Source organism: Bos javanicus, chromosome 23 (genome assembly GCF_032452875.1).
Source record: "Bos javanicus breed banteng chromosome 23, ARS-OSU_banteng_1.0, whole genome shotgun sequence".
Taxonomy (NCBI): domain Eukaryota; kingdom Metazoa; phylum Chordata; class Mammalia; order Artiodactyla; family Bovidae; genus Bos; species Bos javanicus.
The window spans coordinates 31455783-31471482 of record NC_083890.1 but is presented as its reverse complement, the minus strand read 5'-3'; the positions used below and the strand labels follow the sequence as shown (position 1 = coordinate 31471482).

The 15700-nt window shown below is 40.8% G+C and overlaps 1 protein-coding gene and 3 non-coding genes across 4 annotated transcripts in view; 2 read left to right on the top strand and 2 right to left on the bottom strand.

The window, feature by feature from the left end:
* Positions 1-1002: 1002 nt before the first annotated feature.
* Positions 1003-15700, bottom strand: part of LOC133236007 (uncharacterized) — a 70005-nt gene continuing 55307 nt past the window's right edge. Inside the window, exons 3-4 of the mRNA XM_061397753.1 lie at positions 6624-6789; positions 1003-1082 (exon numbers count right to left, since the gene is read on the bottom strand). Of these exons, the coding sequence (XP_061253737.1) occupies positions 1003-1082; positions 6624-6789 (246 nt within the window). The remainder of the gene's footprint in view (positions 1083-6623; positions 6790-15700) is intronic.
* On the bottom strand, positions 1062-1143 carry TRNAS-UGA (transfer RNA serine (anticodon UGA)). The gene has a single exon. It is a non-coding gene; the product is annotated as a tRNA-Ser (tRNA).
* Positions 7034-7105, top strand: TRNAQ-CUG (transfer RNA glutamine (anticodon CUG)). Its single transcript has one exon. It is a non-coding gene; the product is annotated as a tRNA-Gln (tRNA).
* On the top strand, positions 13291-13372 carry TRNAS-AGA (transfer RNA serine (anticodon AGA)). Its single transcript has one exon. It is a non-coding gene; the product is annotated as a tRNA-Ser (tRNA).

The window sequence follows — 15700 nt, the reverse complement described above, 5'->3', positions numbered from 1 at the left end:
GAAGAGTTGACTCATTGGAAAAGACTCTGATGCTGGGAGGGATTGGGGGCAGGAGGAGAAGGGGACGACAGAGGATGAGATGGCTGGATGGCATCACTGACTCGATGGACGTGAGTCTGAGTGAACTCTGGGAGATGGTGATGGACAGGGAGGCCTGGCGTGCTGCGATTCATGGGGTTGCAAAGAGTTAGACACGACTGAGCGACTGAACTGAACTGAACTGAGCTGAACTGTGGTTACCAGATTGCTGGGGTGGGGGTGGATAAATTGGGAAATAGAGATTGACATATATACACTACTGTGTAGCACAGGAAACTACTCCATACTCTGTAATGACCTATATGGGAAAAGAATCTTAAAACGAATGGATAAATGTATATATATATATATATATATATGTGTGTGTGTGTGTGTGTGTGTGTGTGTGTATATATATATATATATATATATATATATATATAACTGAATCACTTTTGCTGTACAGCAGAAACTAACACAACATTGTAAATCAACTATACCCCAAAAATTTTTAAAAGGATGCTGATGGTTCAGATACCATTTTACAGTGCGTTATTGTGCAAGTCAATCCTGTTTCTTCATTTTTAAAATGGTGCTAATATTATCTACCTGATTGGGTTAAACTGATAATTAAGTGAGATAATCCATGTAATGCCAATTCAGTGCCTGTAGTAAGGGTTCAAAAATTGTAGCTGTTAGAGAATATACAATTTTTATAAATCTTGAGTTCCCTAGAACAGATAGCAGCTGTGAAAGCACCTCCACCCTAGAAAAGGATGGAATCTAAGTTTGATGCTGAGGCCCCAAGTTGACATGGCCAGTAAATAAGGAAAAGTAAGTCACCTTCCTCAAATCAGGATTAATATTATCTTCACACAGTAGTAGATTTAGTGCTGCATTTCAGATTGATGTCAATGTTTCAGACACTATACTCCTTGGAGTTGGCAGGTTGTTGGACCTGACTTGAGTGACTGTAGAGCGGTTTCAGTTGATTGTGTCCTTGACGTGAGAGTCTTCGGTAACCTTCCTTCTGCGGATAAAACCGTAGTCGGCAGGATTCGAACCTGCGCGGGGAAACCCCAATGGATTTCAAGTCCATCGCCTTAACCACTCGGCCACGACTACCTGCTGGAAGGGTTTTATTGTTAACGAGTTTAAAGGTACAGCGAGTGATATGCCATTTAATCACTAGGCACCAAGCATAGTGAAAGTTGTTTTGGTGTATAACTGGCGTGGCAACAAAGAATTTCCTAAGCCCATTCGAGACTTCTCACGTTCGGATGAAATAAGTCATCCATGGCAAGTAGAAATTCAGTGGAGGAAGATGGAAGTCAAAGAATCATTCTGAGACAAGGGATTCGAATTTTCTATGCCCTAGAACTGAGGGTGACCCTAGTAGTCTCACACCTGCAAGTGCCAATGGGACTGGAAACGGGTTGGAAGAAATTTGGGGAAATCGGAAAGCGTGCAGTCAGTCGCGTTTGCTTTCAGCGTTAAGCTCTAAAACAGAAGTATCTCCGATAACCTTCTACTGCGTTGACCTTTCCCTGTCTTAGAAGTATTTGAAACCTGATTTGAGCCAGAGTGCGGGGTGAGAGAATGGGGAAGGTCCAGGAGCTGAAGAAAAAGATGCTGGGAAGATCTTCAAATCCTCACTCCTTTTCTTCTTCCCTGAGAGGAAAGCCCGTAGCCCAGGAGCCTTAGGGAGAAACTGCTAATATAACAGCTTGAGGACATTCACGGTATAGAAAAACAAACCAAATAAAATAAAATAACCTACATGACCATGTGTGTAATGCCAGACTAACTGTAATAATAGGATTGTGGATTTAGAGACTTAATGAAACCCCGTAGAACTGGATTCTTTTTCCTTTTTTTTTTTTAATGTGGAATTTAGGACTATACAATTGACTTCTGAGAGTTGAAGTACTTTGCCAAAAGCACCATCAAGTAGATTTAGACAGACTTTCAGATACAAAGGGAGAATGCCTTTCATGGCTGAGGCCCTCAAACTCTCATAACTAAAGCTCTCCCATATCTTGTCATTTAGGGCAGGCAAAGAGACAGTTTTTGGAGAAGGAAATGGCAACCCACTCCAGTATTTTTGCCTGGAGAATCCCATAGACAGAGGAGCCTGGCAGGCTACAGTCCATGGGGTCGCAAGAGTCGGACACGACTTAGTGCACTGTCTCACCCCAGAGATCCTGCCACATATACCACAAAACCCAAACATCCCCCAATGACCTTGGCCCCACTGTTCCAATCATTCCCAGGTGGGAATTCAGGCACATGTCCACAGAGGTCACAGACAACATACATACGGTTCTGTTATGTCCCATATATTACCCTTTCATGTCCCAAGGAAGACATTTTCTCTTAGAGATTTTCATTTAGTGTATCTTTAAAAAATCTTGTGTTAAACTTGCCTCCATCTTTTTCTTGGGTAAGGACAACCCAGAAATGGCCCTTTTGTGTCTGTGATGTTGCCATTCACAGCTTTCTTGATAGGCCTAGTACAATCTTGAGAACAGGGTTGCTGTATGCTGAGTGTCAGACGGTAGCTCTTAGCTTTGCCTATCTTAGGTAGTTATGCTGTGCATTTTTTATTGGTGTATCATGTTTGATTTGTCCCTAATACCTTTGAAGTTTTTCTGAGAAATGAATAATGCAACATGAACTTATTAAAATACATTTTAAGCCTTTAAAAAAAAAAGAGAGAGAGACAGTTTTTCCTGTGGTGGGCTGAACTGTGTCACCCAATAAGAAATGTTGAAATCCTAAACAGTGGTACCTGTGAATATGACTTTGAGTATAGTCTTTGCCAAGAATATCAAGTTAAAATGAGGTCATACTGGATTAAGGCCCTAAATCCAATGATACAGTCCTTATAAGGAGAGGAAGATTTGAAACACACATAAAAAATAGACACACAAATACAAAGACCACGTGAGAGGGAGGCAGAGATTGAAATAATGCAGTTGCAAACCAAGGAACTACAGGGATTTTCAGCAACCACCAGAAGCTAGGAGAGAGCCATGAAACAGATTCTCCTTCAGACCTTCTAGAACCACTTTACACACACCGTTAATTTAGATTTCTGGCCTCTGGAACTGGGAAAATATAAATTACTGCTGTCTTAAGCCACCCACTTTAATGGTAATTTGTTAAGACAGCCCTATAAAGCATTGCTCCTGTCTGTTTATGCTTGAAACAAGATCCTTCTTGCCACTTTAAAGCACTTCCAAATTCCACCAGAGAGCCTCCTTCAAATATGGGGTTGGCCAAACTGTTCATTCAGGCTTTTCTGTAAAACTCCAATGAACTTTCTGATCCATCCAGTAGTTACTCCCTTTCATATAGTAAACTAATTTTGGAGAAAACTCTTCTAGGGAGGTAATCCAAACTAAAGGAAATCATTTATGTGCAAAGACATATATGATACTTTTAGTTATAACAATAAAATAAACATTTCCAAGAATGGAGAGAGGGATGATTATATAACTCGGGTTATGCCTGGAAGAATATTACCAAACCATTAAAGACAACATTTTGTAAAAAGTTGTGAATGGCTCAGGGAAAAAGTACAAGATATAATGTTAAATGAAAAGAGTAGGATAAAAAATGTATATGCTATAAGACCTCAATAATGTAATATTTTACAGAATTGTGGGAGAAAATACACTGTAGTGTTGCTAGTGTGGTTTCTTGGTTGTGTGATTGTGGGTTGTTTTTTTTCTTTGTTTTTCTAATGTGAAGCAGACATCATTACTCAAGTTTTAAAAATGAAGAAGCAGAAATAGTGATTTTATTGCCGGAACAAGAGAAATACAATTTCTAGATACAAGGCTTTCATATTACTCTGTAATCAAACATTTAGCTCAAGTGGTCATTTTCAAAGGGATTATGTTTGTTACAGTGGTGAAACCCAGGGCTTTATCTTTGTTTTCTTATGATGCTAATAAGTTAACAATAAAAATAATTTAAAAAGAAGTAATCCCACAATGATGAAAAGAGCGTGAAAGCAAATGACAGATGGTAAGAAACATAGTTTCTCCCCAAATTTCAGTATCTTGATGCAGCTGAGATTTAGTTCTTACTCATGTAAGAGTCCATTGTAGACTTTTGAGTCAGCAAAGACAAGGGAGCTCATTTTTGCCCTTGTGGCGATTCAGGGACCCAGGCTTCTTCTATCTTAAGGATCTGCTATCTCGTAAGGCTGGAGAAAGTCCACATTTCTTTAAAGTCTAGGGGTACATGTTACTTTTGCATTCATAATCTGTTTATTGTGACTAATCACTCAGCCACCCTGAGATGCAAACTGTTATGCAGATTGTTATGCAAATCGAGATGCAGGTATAGATGCTGGCTGCGTAACTTATTCCCATAGACAACTCCCATAGACAACTATGGAGGATGGAACATGGATTGAGGTGAACATTACAATTATCAGCAACATTTGGGGAGGCAGAAAAGAGTTCAATAAATAGTAACTGAGTTAATAGAGTGAATAAAGCTGAAACCTTACTGTCTGCAAGGTGGAAAGCTACCAATTATAAAGTTATTAACATCTGTAAAGGATATTTCAGATCCTTGGAAAAGCTAATAGGAATTGGGGGGGGGGGGGGAAAGATTAAAGGAAATTACTCTCTGAGAAAACTGTCATGGAAAGACCAAACCACAGAGGACATATCAGGCATCCTGACTGCAATGGTCTGTCGAATAAAATCACTCTAAAATGGGTCCATCTACTGGTGTATCAGGTTCATAATACCAATTAGGTTTTGCAGGCTACCTCTTAAATAGGATTGGACTGCTAAGGGGCCACCAGAATCCTGAGGAAAGATATGTATCAAAGCAAATAAATAGAAGAAAGAGTCTGATGGAACTAGAAACTAGTAAATAACAGAAGGGGAAAAAAAACTATTATTAATTTTCTCAGAGAAATAAGAGAACATTTTGCACCTATGGGACAATAATAAGATGCTGTTATTTTTGAAAGAGCATCAAGAGAACAAGAACTCTTGAAATTTTTAAAAACTGTGATGATAGGAAAAAGTCTGATGGAAGAGTTGGAAGATAAAGTTAGAAAATTTTCTCATAAAGAGGAAGAGAAAATAAAGATGGAAAATAGGAAAATGGTAGCTAAATTAAAAGCTCATTCTAGGAAGTCTAACTATGTCTGATTGAAAGTGTTCCAGGACAAGACAACAAAGAAAATAAAGGGTGACAATTACTTATAAATGCCCCCCAAAATTCACCAGACCTAAAAGTTCCACCTATTGCTCAACACAATGAACAAAAAAGACCAAGAATCTACCCAAGTGTCTACATTATTTAAGAATGGCATTTAACTTCATCACCACAGCAATATCTAGAAGACAAAGGAGTCATGCTCACCAAGTTGTAAAATAAAGTGATTTCCACTCTGGAAATCTCTACCTGACTAAACTATATCATTTGTGAAGTTAGTAAATATCTTTTCAGAAATGCATTATAGTTGGTGGTGGGAAGGGATAACCAGAAAACAGACCTCATGAGAACTTAAATCTGGGTGTCTCTAATGGGAAATCAGAACCCAGAGGGTGGAATCACCTTCTGGCAGCAAGCATGTCTGGCAGGATCTGGAGTTATGGAGGAGAGACAACTGCTACTGCCAGGAGATGTTACATGAGGCAGAGGGGGCAGTTACAGGGCGGCCTCTTCAACTTGGAAGTATTTCTTCCATATTTCAGACATCTTTATGCAACTCAAACTGTCTTGGCTGAATGCCCATACTTCTCCGGGGCTTTTGTTGGGAAGGTTCAAATCCGCATAGCTACAATTATTTACTTTTAGTAAAGACGTTTCTCCTCAACCCTTTGGGTTGACAGTCTGGATTCTTCCATCTCTTGCTGTTGTCTTCCTCTAAGGCAATAAACAGTCCTGTCACGTCTCCTACTTGACATCAGGAAAACTTCACTGTCCATGAAAGAGGTAGGTCACAGCTTTGGAACTGTGGTGCTGGAGAAGACTCTTTGAGAGTCCCTTGGACCTCAAAGAGATCAAACCAGTAAATCTTGAAGGAAATCAACCCTAACGATTCATTGGAAGGACTGATGCTGAAGCTGAAACTCCAATACTTTGGCCACATGATGCAAAGAGCTAACTCATTGGAAAAAACCCTGAGGCTGGGAAAGATTGAGGGCAAGAGAAGGGGGCGACAAAGGGTGAGGTGGTTCGATGGCATCACCGACTCAATGGACACGAGTTTGAGCGAACTTCGGGACAGGGGTTTAGTGAAGGACAGGGAAGCCTGGTGTGCTGCAGTCCGTGGGGTTGCTAAACAGTCGGACAACTGACTGAACAACTGAACGACTGAACAACAACAGCTTTCTCAGTGAGAACCAAGTTACAAAACTCTGTTTTGAAAACATTCAAAGTGCTTTACCCTTGGTCTCCACGAGGTGGAAGCGTTCCGAGAAACAGAAGTCATCTCTTGGCATCCCACTCTCTCCGCCCCCCAGTCCGCCCCTGCCACAGCGCCAGGACTGGTTGGCACATCACGTCAAATAAAGTCATTCACAATTTATGTATCACGAAATTCAACTTCCAAGAACGTCCCTTACGTTCGAAGTCGAGAACTCGGGACAAACACTCGGGATGCAGCGAGCCCCGCCTTTCCTCCGACAAGGGCAGCAGGGAGCGCGGCTCTGCAAGCACGGTATCGGAGCGCCGGTCACTGCATCTGGGCAGCCCGGGTGACTGTGGTCGCGCGGAGAGCCGCCCCGCGAGCTGCAGAAAAGGCAGAGAGGAGCGCGAGAAAGCACGGACCTACCACTTCTATCCCGAGAAACCGATTTGCTCTTGAGTTTTGCACTAGGAGCTCTGGTGCGCGCAAGAAAAGGTGTGTGTGCTATGGAGGCAGATACGAAAACAAGGATGAGGATACAAATTTCGGCTTTTCAGAGGACGTGTTATGGCAGAACTGAAACTATATGGTATCAGGAAGGAGTGCTATCAGCCTTGCTAGCTGTGGGGTTCCATGGTGTAATGGTTAGCACTCTGGACTCTGAATCCAGCGATCCGAGTTCAAATCTCGGTGGAACCTAGATACTTTTACTTTCTGACTTGATTTACTTATCTTTCCAGTTTTCCTTTTAGGGAGAGTTGGCAGGGAATCTGCAATTCACATTTTGCCTTTTCTTTATAGACTTCAGTACATCATTTTGGAGTTTTTCTACCTTGTGAAAGTTTAAAATGGCCATTTTAAAGTATACATTCTGTTTTAAATTGTCTTGATACCAAATAGGAAGAATTTTAAAGTACAACTTTAAATACTCAAAGCCAAAAGTAAAACTAGTTTTTTAATTTGTTTTTAAAATATTCTAGAAGTAAAGAATTAAGATGCATCACACATCCTTGTTATTCCTCATCATAGTCTAATGAAAATGTTAGCTAAAGAATGCTCTCATTGTATTAATTTTATATTAACTAATTGAATTTTTACTAATTATTAATATTACATAAAATACACACAAATTACTGTTTCCCCACATTATTAATTATTGCTGCTGCTGCTAAGTCGCTTCAGTCGTGTCCGACTCTGTGCGACACCATAGATGGCAACCCACCAGGCTACCCCGTCCCTGGGATTCTCCAGGCAAGAACACTGGAGTGGGTTGCCATTTCCTCCTCCAATGCATGAAAGTGAAAAGTGAAAGTGAAGTCACTCAGTCCTGTCCTACTCTTCGCGACCCCATGGACTGCAGCCTACTAGGCTCCTCCATCCATGGGATTTTCCAGGCAAGAGTACTGGAGTGGGGTGCCATCGCCTTCTCCGATTAATTGTTAAAGCCCTTGAAATACTGAAAATCCACTCACACTTTAATTGATTCATAGTGTTTCAACATATAAAGCGTACTAAGGAGATTTTTCACTCTATGTTAATAGCTGAAATTCTTATTCTCATTTTAGTTATCTATTTTTTGTTCTTAGCTGAATTTTCAATTACCAATAGATGTTAGTGATCAATCTGGAGAAGCAAATTGCTAAAATAAAGGGGGAAAAGCTACCTACCCATACTTTTTCTTTCTTTGTTATGTTCTTATGTTTGCTGATACTTCAGCCTAACATATAAACTGCTTTTATGAAGACACCAACTGCCTGATTGTAATTTGAAATCTTAACTCCTTAGAAGTTTAGGGAAAGGCCATATTTTCATGTCTACCAAAGATACAGTTTATGCAAAGTCCTGCATGAACACCATTATCAGAGACTGCTTCCTGGTTGATGTATATCCCTGGGGCCTCAAAACCCTTCGTTGTAGGTACACATTTTCTCACCTTCCCTGAGTTCATTTACTTATAAAGTCATGAAAATTTGATGGGTACAAAGGACCTCAGTTGGCACTGATTCCTATACTAAGGATGCCCACAATACTATTTTTAAATATAGGACTCCATAATAAAAACATTTACTAATTCAATTCCAAAACTTGACTTCAAAAAACAGAGAAACAACCTAACAATGTCAACAACTGCTATAGGCAATGGAGTCCTCAGGGAACCACCTTCTACTTCTGTTGGCACAGTGGAACCAGCATGGTAGGATGGGAAACGGAGACGCTCTGGGACTGAATTCTTAACTCTGTGAATGTCTAACTGTGTAATTTTCAAGATGTAAAACTACTCTGTACCTCAATCTCTTTACTTTATGTAAAAGAAGGTAAGGCCTTCTTTGCTATGTCTTACGATGCTAAGTACCTTGCTTAAGGAAGACACTCCACAAATATCAGTGCTCTTAAGGATGACACTCCACAAACACTAGGGCTCTCTTTTCCCCCTTTTTCTTTTCTCTCTTCCTCTCTGTATTCCCCCCGCCCCCTTCTTCTCCTCCTTATTCTTCAGAAAGAAGGGTACCTGAGAATGGAAAGGGGACATTTTGGTGTATTTGGATCAATTCAAGTACCATGGTCAGTGATGCTTCCTTCCTAAAAATATTCTTGCTAGCAGAAGCAGCCTATCCTCTATTCCAAAACACTAGTCTATCCTTGGAGAAGGAAATGGTAACCCAACTCCAGTACTCTTGCCTGGAAAAACCCATGGATAGCGGACCCTGGTAGGTTACAGTCCATGGGATCGTGAAGAGTTGGACACAACTGAGCGACTTCACTTTCACTTTTCCCTTTCATGCATTGGAGAAGGAAAATGGCAACCCACTCCAGTGTTCTTGCCTGGAGAATCCCAGAGTCCGGGGAGCCTGGTGGGCTGCCGTCTATGCTGTCCCACAGAGTCAGACACGACTGAAGCAACTTAGCAGAAGTAGCAGTAGCACCCTCAGTTCAGTTCAGTCGCTCAGTCGTGTCCGACTCTTTGTGACCCCATGAATCGCAGCATGCCAGGCCTCCCTGTCCATCACCAACTCCCGGAGTTCACTCAGACTCACGTCCATCGAGTCAGTGATGCCATCCAGCCATCTCATCCTCTGTCGTCCCCTTCTCCTCCTGCCCCCAAACACTCCCAGCATCAGAGTCTTTTCCAATGAGTCAAGTCTTCGCATGAGGTGGCCAAAGTACTGGAGTTTCAGCTTTAGCATCATTCCTTCCAAAGAAATCCCAGGGCTGATCTCCTTCAGAATGGACTGGTTGGATCTCCTTGCAGTCCAAGGGACTCTCAAGAGTCTTCTCCAACACCACAGTTCAAAAGCATCAATTCTTCGGTGCTCAGCCTTCTTCACAGTCCAACTCTCACATCCATACATGACCACTGGAAACCATAGCCTTGACTAGACAGACCTTTGTTGGCAAAGTAATGTCTCTGCTTTTGAATATGCTCTCTAGGTTGGTCATAACTTTCCTTCCAAGGAGTAAGCGTCTTTTAATTTCATGGCTGCAGTCACCATCTGCAGTGATTTTGGAGCCCAGAAAAATAAAGTCTGACACTGTTTCCACTGTCTCCCCATCTATTTGCCATGAAGTGATGGGACCAGATGCCATGATCTTCATTTGCTGAATGTTGAGCTTTAAGCCAACTTTTTCACTCTCCACTTTCACTTTCATCAAGAGGCTTTTGAGTTCCTCTTCACTTTCTGCCATAAGGGTGGTGTCATCTGCATATCTGTGGTTATTGATATTTCTCCCAGCAATCTTGATTCCAGCTTGTGTTTCTTCCAGTCCAGCGTTTCTCATGATGTACTCTGCATGTAAGTTAAATAAGCAGGGTGACAATACCTAGCCTTGACGTACTCCTTTTCCTATTTGGAACCAGTCTGTTGTTCCCTGTCCAGTTCTAACTGTTGCTTCCTGACCTGCATACAGATTTCTCAAGAGGCAGATCAGGTGGTCTGGTATTCCCATCTCTTTCAGAATTTTCCACAGTTTATTGTGATCCACATAGTCAAAGGCTTTGGCATAGTCAATAAAGCAGAAATTGATGTTTTTCTGGAATTCTCTTCCTTTTTCAATTGCCAGCGGATGTTGGCAATTTGATCTCTGGTTCCTTTGCCTTTTCTAAAACCAGCTTGAACATCAGGAAGTTCACGGTTCACATATTGCTGAAGTCTGGCTTGGTGAATTTTGAGCATTCATTTACTAGCATGTGAGATGAATGCAATTGTGCGGTAGTTTGAGCATTCTTTGGCATTGCCTTTCTTTGGGATTGGAATGAAAACTGACTTTTTCCAGTCCTGTGGCCACTGCTGAGTTTTCCAAATTTGCTGGCATATTGAGTGCAGCACTTTCACAGCATCATCTTTCAGGATTTGAAATAGCTCAACTGGAATTCCATCACCTCCACTAGCTTTGTTTGTAGTGATGCTTCCTAAGGCCCACTTAACTTCACATTCCAGGATGTCTGGCTCTAGGTCAGTGATCACATCATCGTGAATATCTGGCACCCTATTGTTGCTTAAAAACCAGGTAAAAAATCTAAACTGAAGTAGTTACCTTGCTTGAGGATATTGGTTTTTTTCAAGACCTACCCCCACCATCTTGCACTGCCTGTAGGACTCAGGGAATCACTATATATTTCTATTTTACATACTGAAAGAATTGTAATATAATGCTAATTCATATCAAAAAGAAAACCAGAGTAGTGTGTGGGGGAGTGATAGATCAGGAAAAAAGAAATACAATGTAGAACTAAATCAAATTTATCAATATGGGTACACTTAATGGAGATTCTGAAGTTAGTGTGTTAGCTAGAACAGCTGGGAATTGTAACAGTGTGCATGGTAAGTTGCCTGTAACCTGAAGTCAGTATAACTACAGTAAATTAAGAAGCCAAGATTTCTTTGGTATGAGGTAGAGAAAGATATAGATATCTTAGATTGTTTTAAAACACATAGGGAACTTGCAATGGATTTATCACACGTGACACCCACTCATCTTCCCTCTATTATCTCCCTGGAGGGCTCCCTTACAAAACCCCCTAAGAAACAGATTGGTGAAGAGAGAGCCAGGGTCCTTGGGAAGTTCTCTAGAACCTGTCCTCTGTAGAAAGGTTTGATGGTAATGGATACATCCCTAATTTTTTTTTAATTATTTACCTTTTTGATCCGCTTCCTCCATTTCTCCCACTTGCCCTAGCCCACCTTTACCTTTGGTAACCACTCATCTGTTCTCTGTATCTATAAACCTGTTATTTTTTTCTTTTTTTAGATTCCACATATAAAAGGTATTTGTCTTTCCTATCTGGCTTATTTCACTTAGCATCATTCCCTCAAGGTCCATCCATGTTGCAATAGATGGCAAGGTTTTATTCTTTTTTATGGCTGAATAATATTTCATTGTACATATACTATAACCTCTTTATTCCTTCATCCATTGATAGACAGAGGTTTTCATACCTTGGCTGTTGTAAACAGTGCTGCAATGAACATAGGAGTGCATATATACTTTTCAAATTAATGATTTCATTTTCTTCAGATAAATATCCAGAAGTGAAATTGCTGGATCATATGATAGTTCTATTTTTACTTTTTTGAGCAATCTCCATACATTTTCCATAGTGGCTGCACCAACTTATCTTCCCACTAACAGTGCACAGAGGTCCCCATCCTTGTCAACGTTTGTTATTTCTTGTTTTCTGGATAATAGGCATTATAACAGATGTGAGATGATATCTCATTGTAGTTTTGATTTGCATTCATCTGATGATTAATGATGCTGAGCATCTTTTCATGTACCTCTTGGCCATATATATGTCTTTGGAAGACAGATTTATTCGGATCTTCTATCCATTTTAAAATCAGATGGTTTTCTCGCCTTTCACTTGTATGAGTTCTTTCTATATTTTGGATATTAAACCCTTATTAGATATATGATTTGCAAATATTTCCTCCCATTCCAATGGTTTTATGATTTTAGATCTTACTTTCAAGTCTGTAAGTCATTTTAAGCTCCTAGACATAGGTCTTGGTGATGGTTTTTTTTTTGGATTTGGCATCACATAAAAGTAAAAGCAACAAAAGCAAAAATAAACAAGTGGAACTATATCAAATTAAAAAGCTTCTGCACAGCGAAGGAAGCACTAAAAAAGCAAACAACAAAACATTAGTCTCCTCTCTTCAAACCATCAGAATAAGGAATCCTTGCAGTTTGAGGAGGAAGTGTTACCTGCCAATTTGACACAATAGCCTATGTGTCTGCTGCTGCTGCTGCTGCGAAGTCGCTTCAGTCGTGTCCGACTCTGTGAGACCCCGTAGACGGCAGCCCGCTAGGCTCCCCGGTCCCTGGGATTCTCCAGGCAAGAACACTGGAGTGGGTTGCTATTTCCTTCAATGCATGAAAGTGAAAAGTGAAAGTGAAGTCGCTCAGTCGTCTGCAACTCCTAGCGACCCCATGGACTGCAGCCTACCAGGCTCCTCCGTCCATGGGATTTTCCAGGCAAAAGAGTACTGGAGTGGGGTGCCATTGCTAAATGATGCCAAAGAGCAAGAAACTGCTTAATACAAATGCAGTTTCTGATAGAAAATGTGACATTCTGAAGAGAATTGAAGTTCTCTCCACTCCAGTACTCTTGCCTGGAAAATCCCATGGACGGAGGAGCCTGGTAGGCTGCAGTCCATGGGGTCGCTAGGAGTCGGACACGACTGAGCGACTTCACTTTCACTTTTCACTTTCATGCATTGGAGGAGGAAATGGCAACCCACTCCAGTGTTCTTGCCTGGAGAATCCTAGGGACGGCGGGGCCTGGTGGGCTGCCGTCTATGCGGCTGCACAGAGTCGGACACTACTGAAGCGACTTAGCAGCAGCAGCATAGCTACTTAGACCAATGAGCTTAACTACTGTCTAAGTAGTCGTGGCCGAGTGGTTAAGGCGATGGACTAGAAATCCATTGGGGTCTCCCCGCGCAGGTTCGAATCCTGCCGACTACGACATCGTTCTCTATTGAGACATAGCCAGTTGGGGAAGAATGCTGTTACCTTAGAGAGAAGCTGGATTGTTCTCCAACCTGGCTCTTTATGTTGCCGATGAAAGGCTCCCCGCCGCTGGAAGCACACGGATTATACCCCTCGCCCAGCAGCAGTATGGGGTCTAATTTATTATTAATTTTAAGTAATTCGACCACAGCCCTAATGGTGCTTTCTTTCCCCACTAGAAGAGCCCAGGCTTTGATGGTACCTTCCTCTTTCCTCCAGTCAAAATCCTGCTTAAAAGGCAGCCTTTCCGAAAGAAAAAACTTCGCAGAAACCTTTCCCCTTTATCAGGACTCTTCTCCAGTCATGTATGTCCTTGTTCATGTACAAAAGGAAACTCCATGAAATCTTGGCTCGCATAATAAGTGAAAGCCAGAACTCACAGCTATGGTCATGAATCCAAACTGGATTTTAATAGGCAAGCCACTACATAACTGAAGAAATTATTTCAGCCATTCTTTTGGTAGCCAAACCAAAAAAGTCGACAACATTATGCCAGATTAACTTGTCCTGGGGTCAAGGACACTGGTAAAGAGAGAGGAGCTAAAAGTGAGATGAGGTTTTGACTCATTCTGGGCACAGAGTTCAGATGCAAAATCCCATTGGATCATTAACATGTATGAGTTAATGTATTGAAGTGTTAAAGCAATGTCAACCACACTTGAATGCCTTTCTAGGAATTCCTAGGAAAATTAGATTATCTCACTTGGCAATTTAATGGGACTGATCCTCACCTCTCTTGTGGAGATCTGCACAGTTGACATACTTGAGTGCATCTCAAGAATGCATCTATTAATTTTTCTTAAACCCAATGCATTCCACATTCATTGATTAAATGCCAGGTACTTTCCTCTTTCATGCATGTGTTCAGAGGAATGAAGTACAGTAAAAAAAAAACATCGAGTTGCAACCTCAGGAGGGTCAGTGATGTTGAGTTGTGAAAAGTCTTCTTTGCTGAGCAGGGCCTGCTTAATGAAAATAACTTGTTTTTGGCTATTAAGACCTGGATTTCCAGAGGATGAACTTAATATTTCTTTGCAAAACGCATCATTTCTCATCTCTCCATCTCTTACATTCAGCATAAGGTTGCTTTGACTCTCAAAAACTAAATAGAATTCTAGAATGTTAAAGTCATGAAATGTTAAGGCCCTTCTGTGGAAACAATTCCTAACTTTAGAGTTGTGGAAAGTGACCCACATGACATCAATGTACAGAATTTAAAAATAAAAATTTGTTCAAAAGGATACCTTAGAGAGAATGTTGATAGTATAAGCAGAAGTTCTTCTCTTTCCAGATACTGCTTTCTGGAGGAATCCCATGGAAAATGAAGCTCCAGTTCTGGGGGCTGGAATAGAGATCCTGAACCAGGACTGACCATTACACAGAATCTTGCTTTGTGGAGTATCAGCCTGTAATCTGGTTTCTGAATGCTGCTGTTGGGATTCTAGAACTTTTCTCATTACATTTTTTTTTTTTTTTTTGGCTACACCCTGCAGCATATGGGATTTTAGTTCCCCAACCAGGGATGGAACCCAATCCTTCTGCATTGGGAGTATGGAGTCTTAACCACTGGACCACCAGGAAAATCCCTTTCTCTTTAGCTTTAAATCACTGAAATTTCTTATAAATAAGGAAAATAAAATAAAAATAAAACTGGTGAACAGTGTAAGAAAAACAAGAATTACAGCAATTGCAACAGAGAATGTAAATTAGGAAGTACATTTCCAATTGAAATAAATCTGAGCCACTGATTTAATTTAAAATTTTCTAGTAGCCATATTAAAAAGTAAATAAGGCATAATTCTTTTAATAATATATTTTATATTAACCCAACATATTCAAAATATCATTTCACTATGTAAGAAATTTGAAAAGTTGACAGTGTGATAGTTTACTTTGTTTTTTTTCATACAAAATCTTCAAAGTCTGCTGTGTATCTTTCACTTAGAGCTCAAGTAGGACCAAGTGCTCAATAGTCACATGTCAGAAGTGGCTAAAGTATTGGACATCACAGATTTAGAGCGTGAAAACATACGACTGAGTTGATAGACGATTGAAACAAGGGAGAGTCTACACTGAAAGCAATAGGCTATGGTTCAACATAGAAGTATTCTTGGCATGCACTTCTTGGAGCTTTTGGAACTAGTGCTGCTGTAAGTAAACTTGCTATTTCAGGGCACTCTTTCCTAACTTACTCAGGAGTATCTGTGAAAGCCCAGTGAGTCCTGCTGCCAGCTCCTCTTCCAGGATGGTAAGGGGACAGCTCTTACCCAGCATCATAAATAG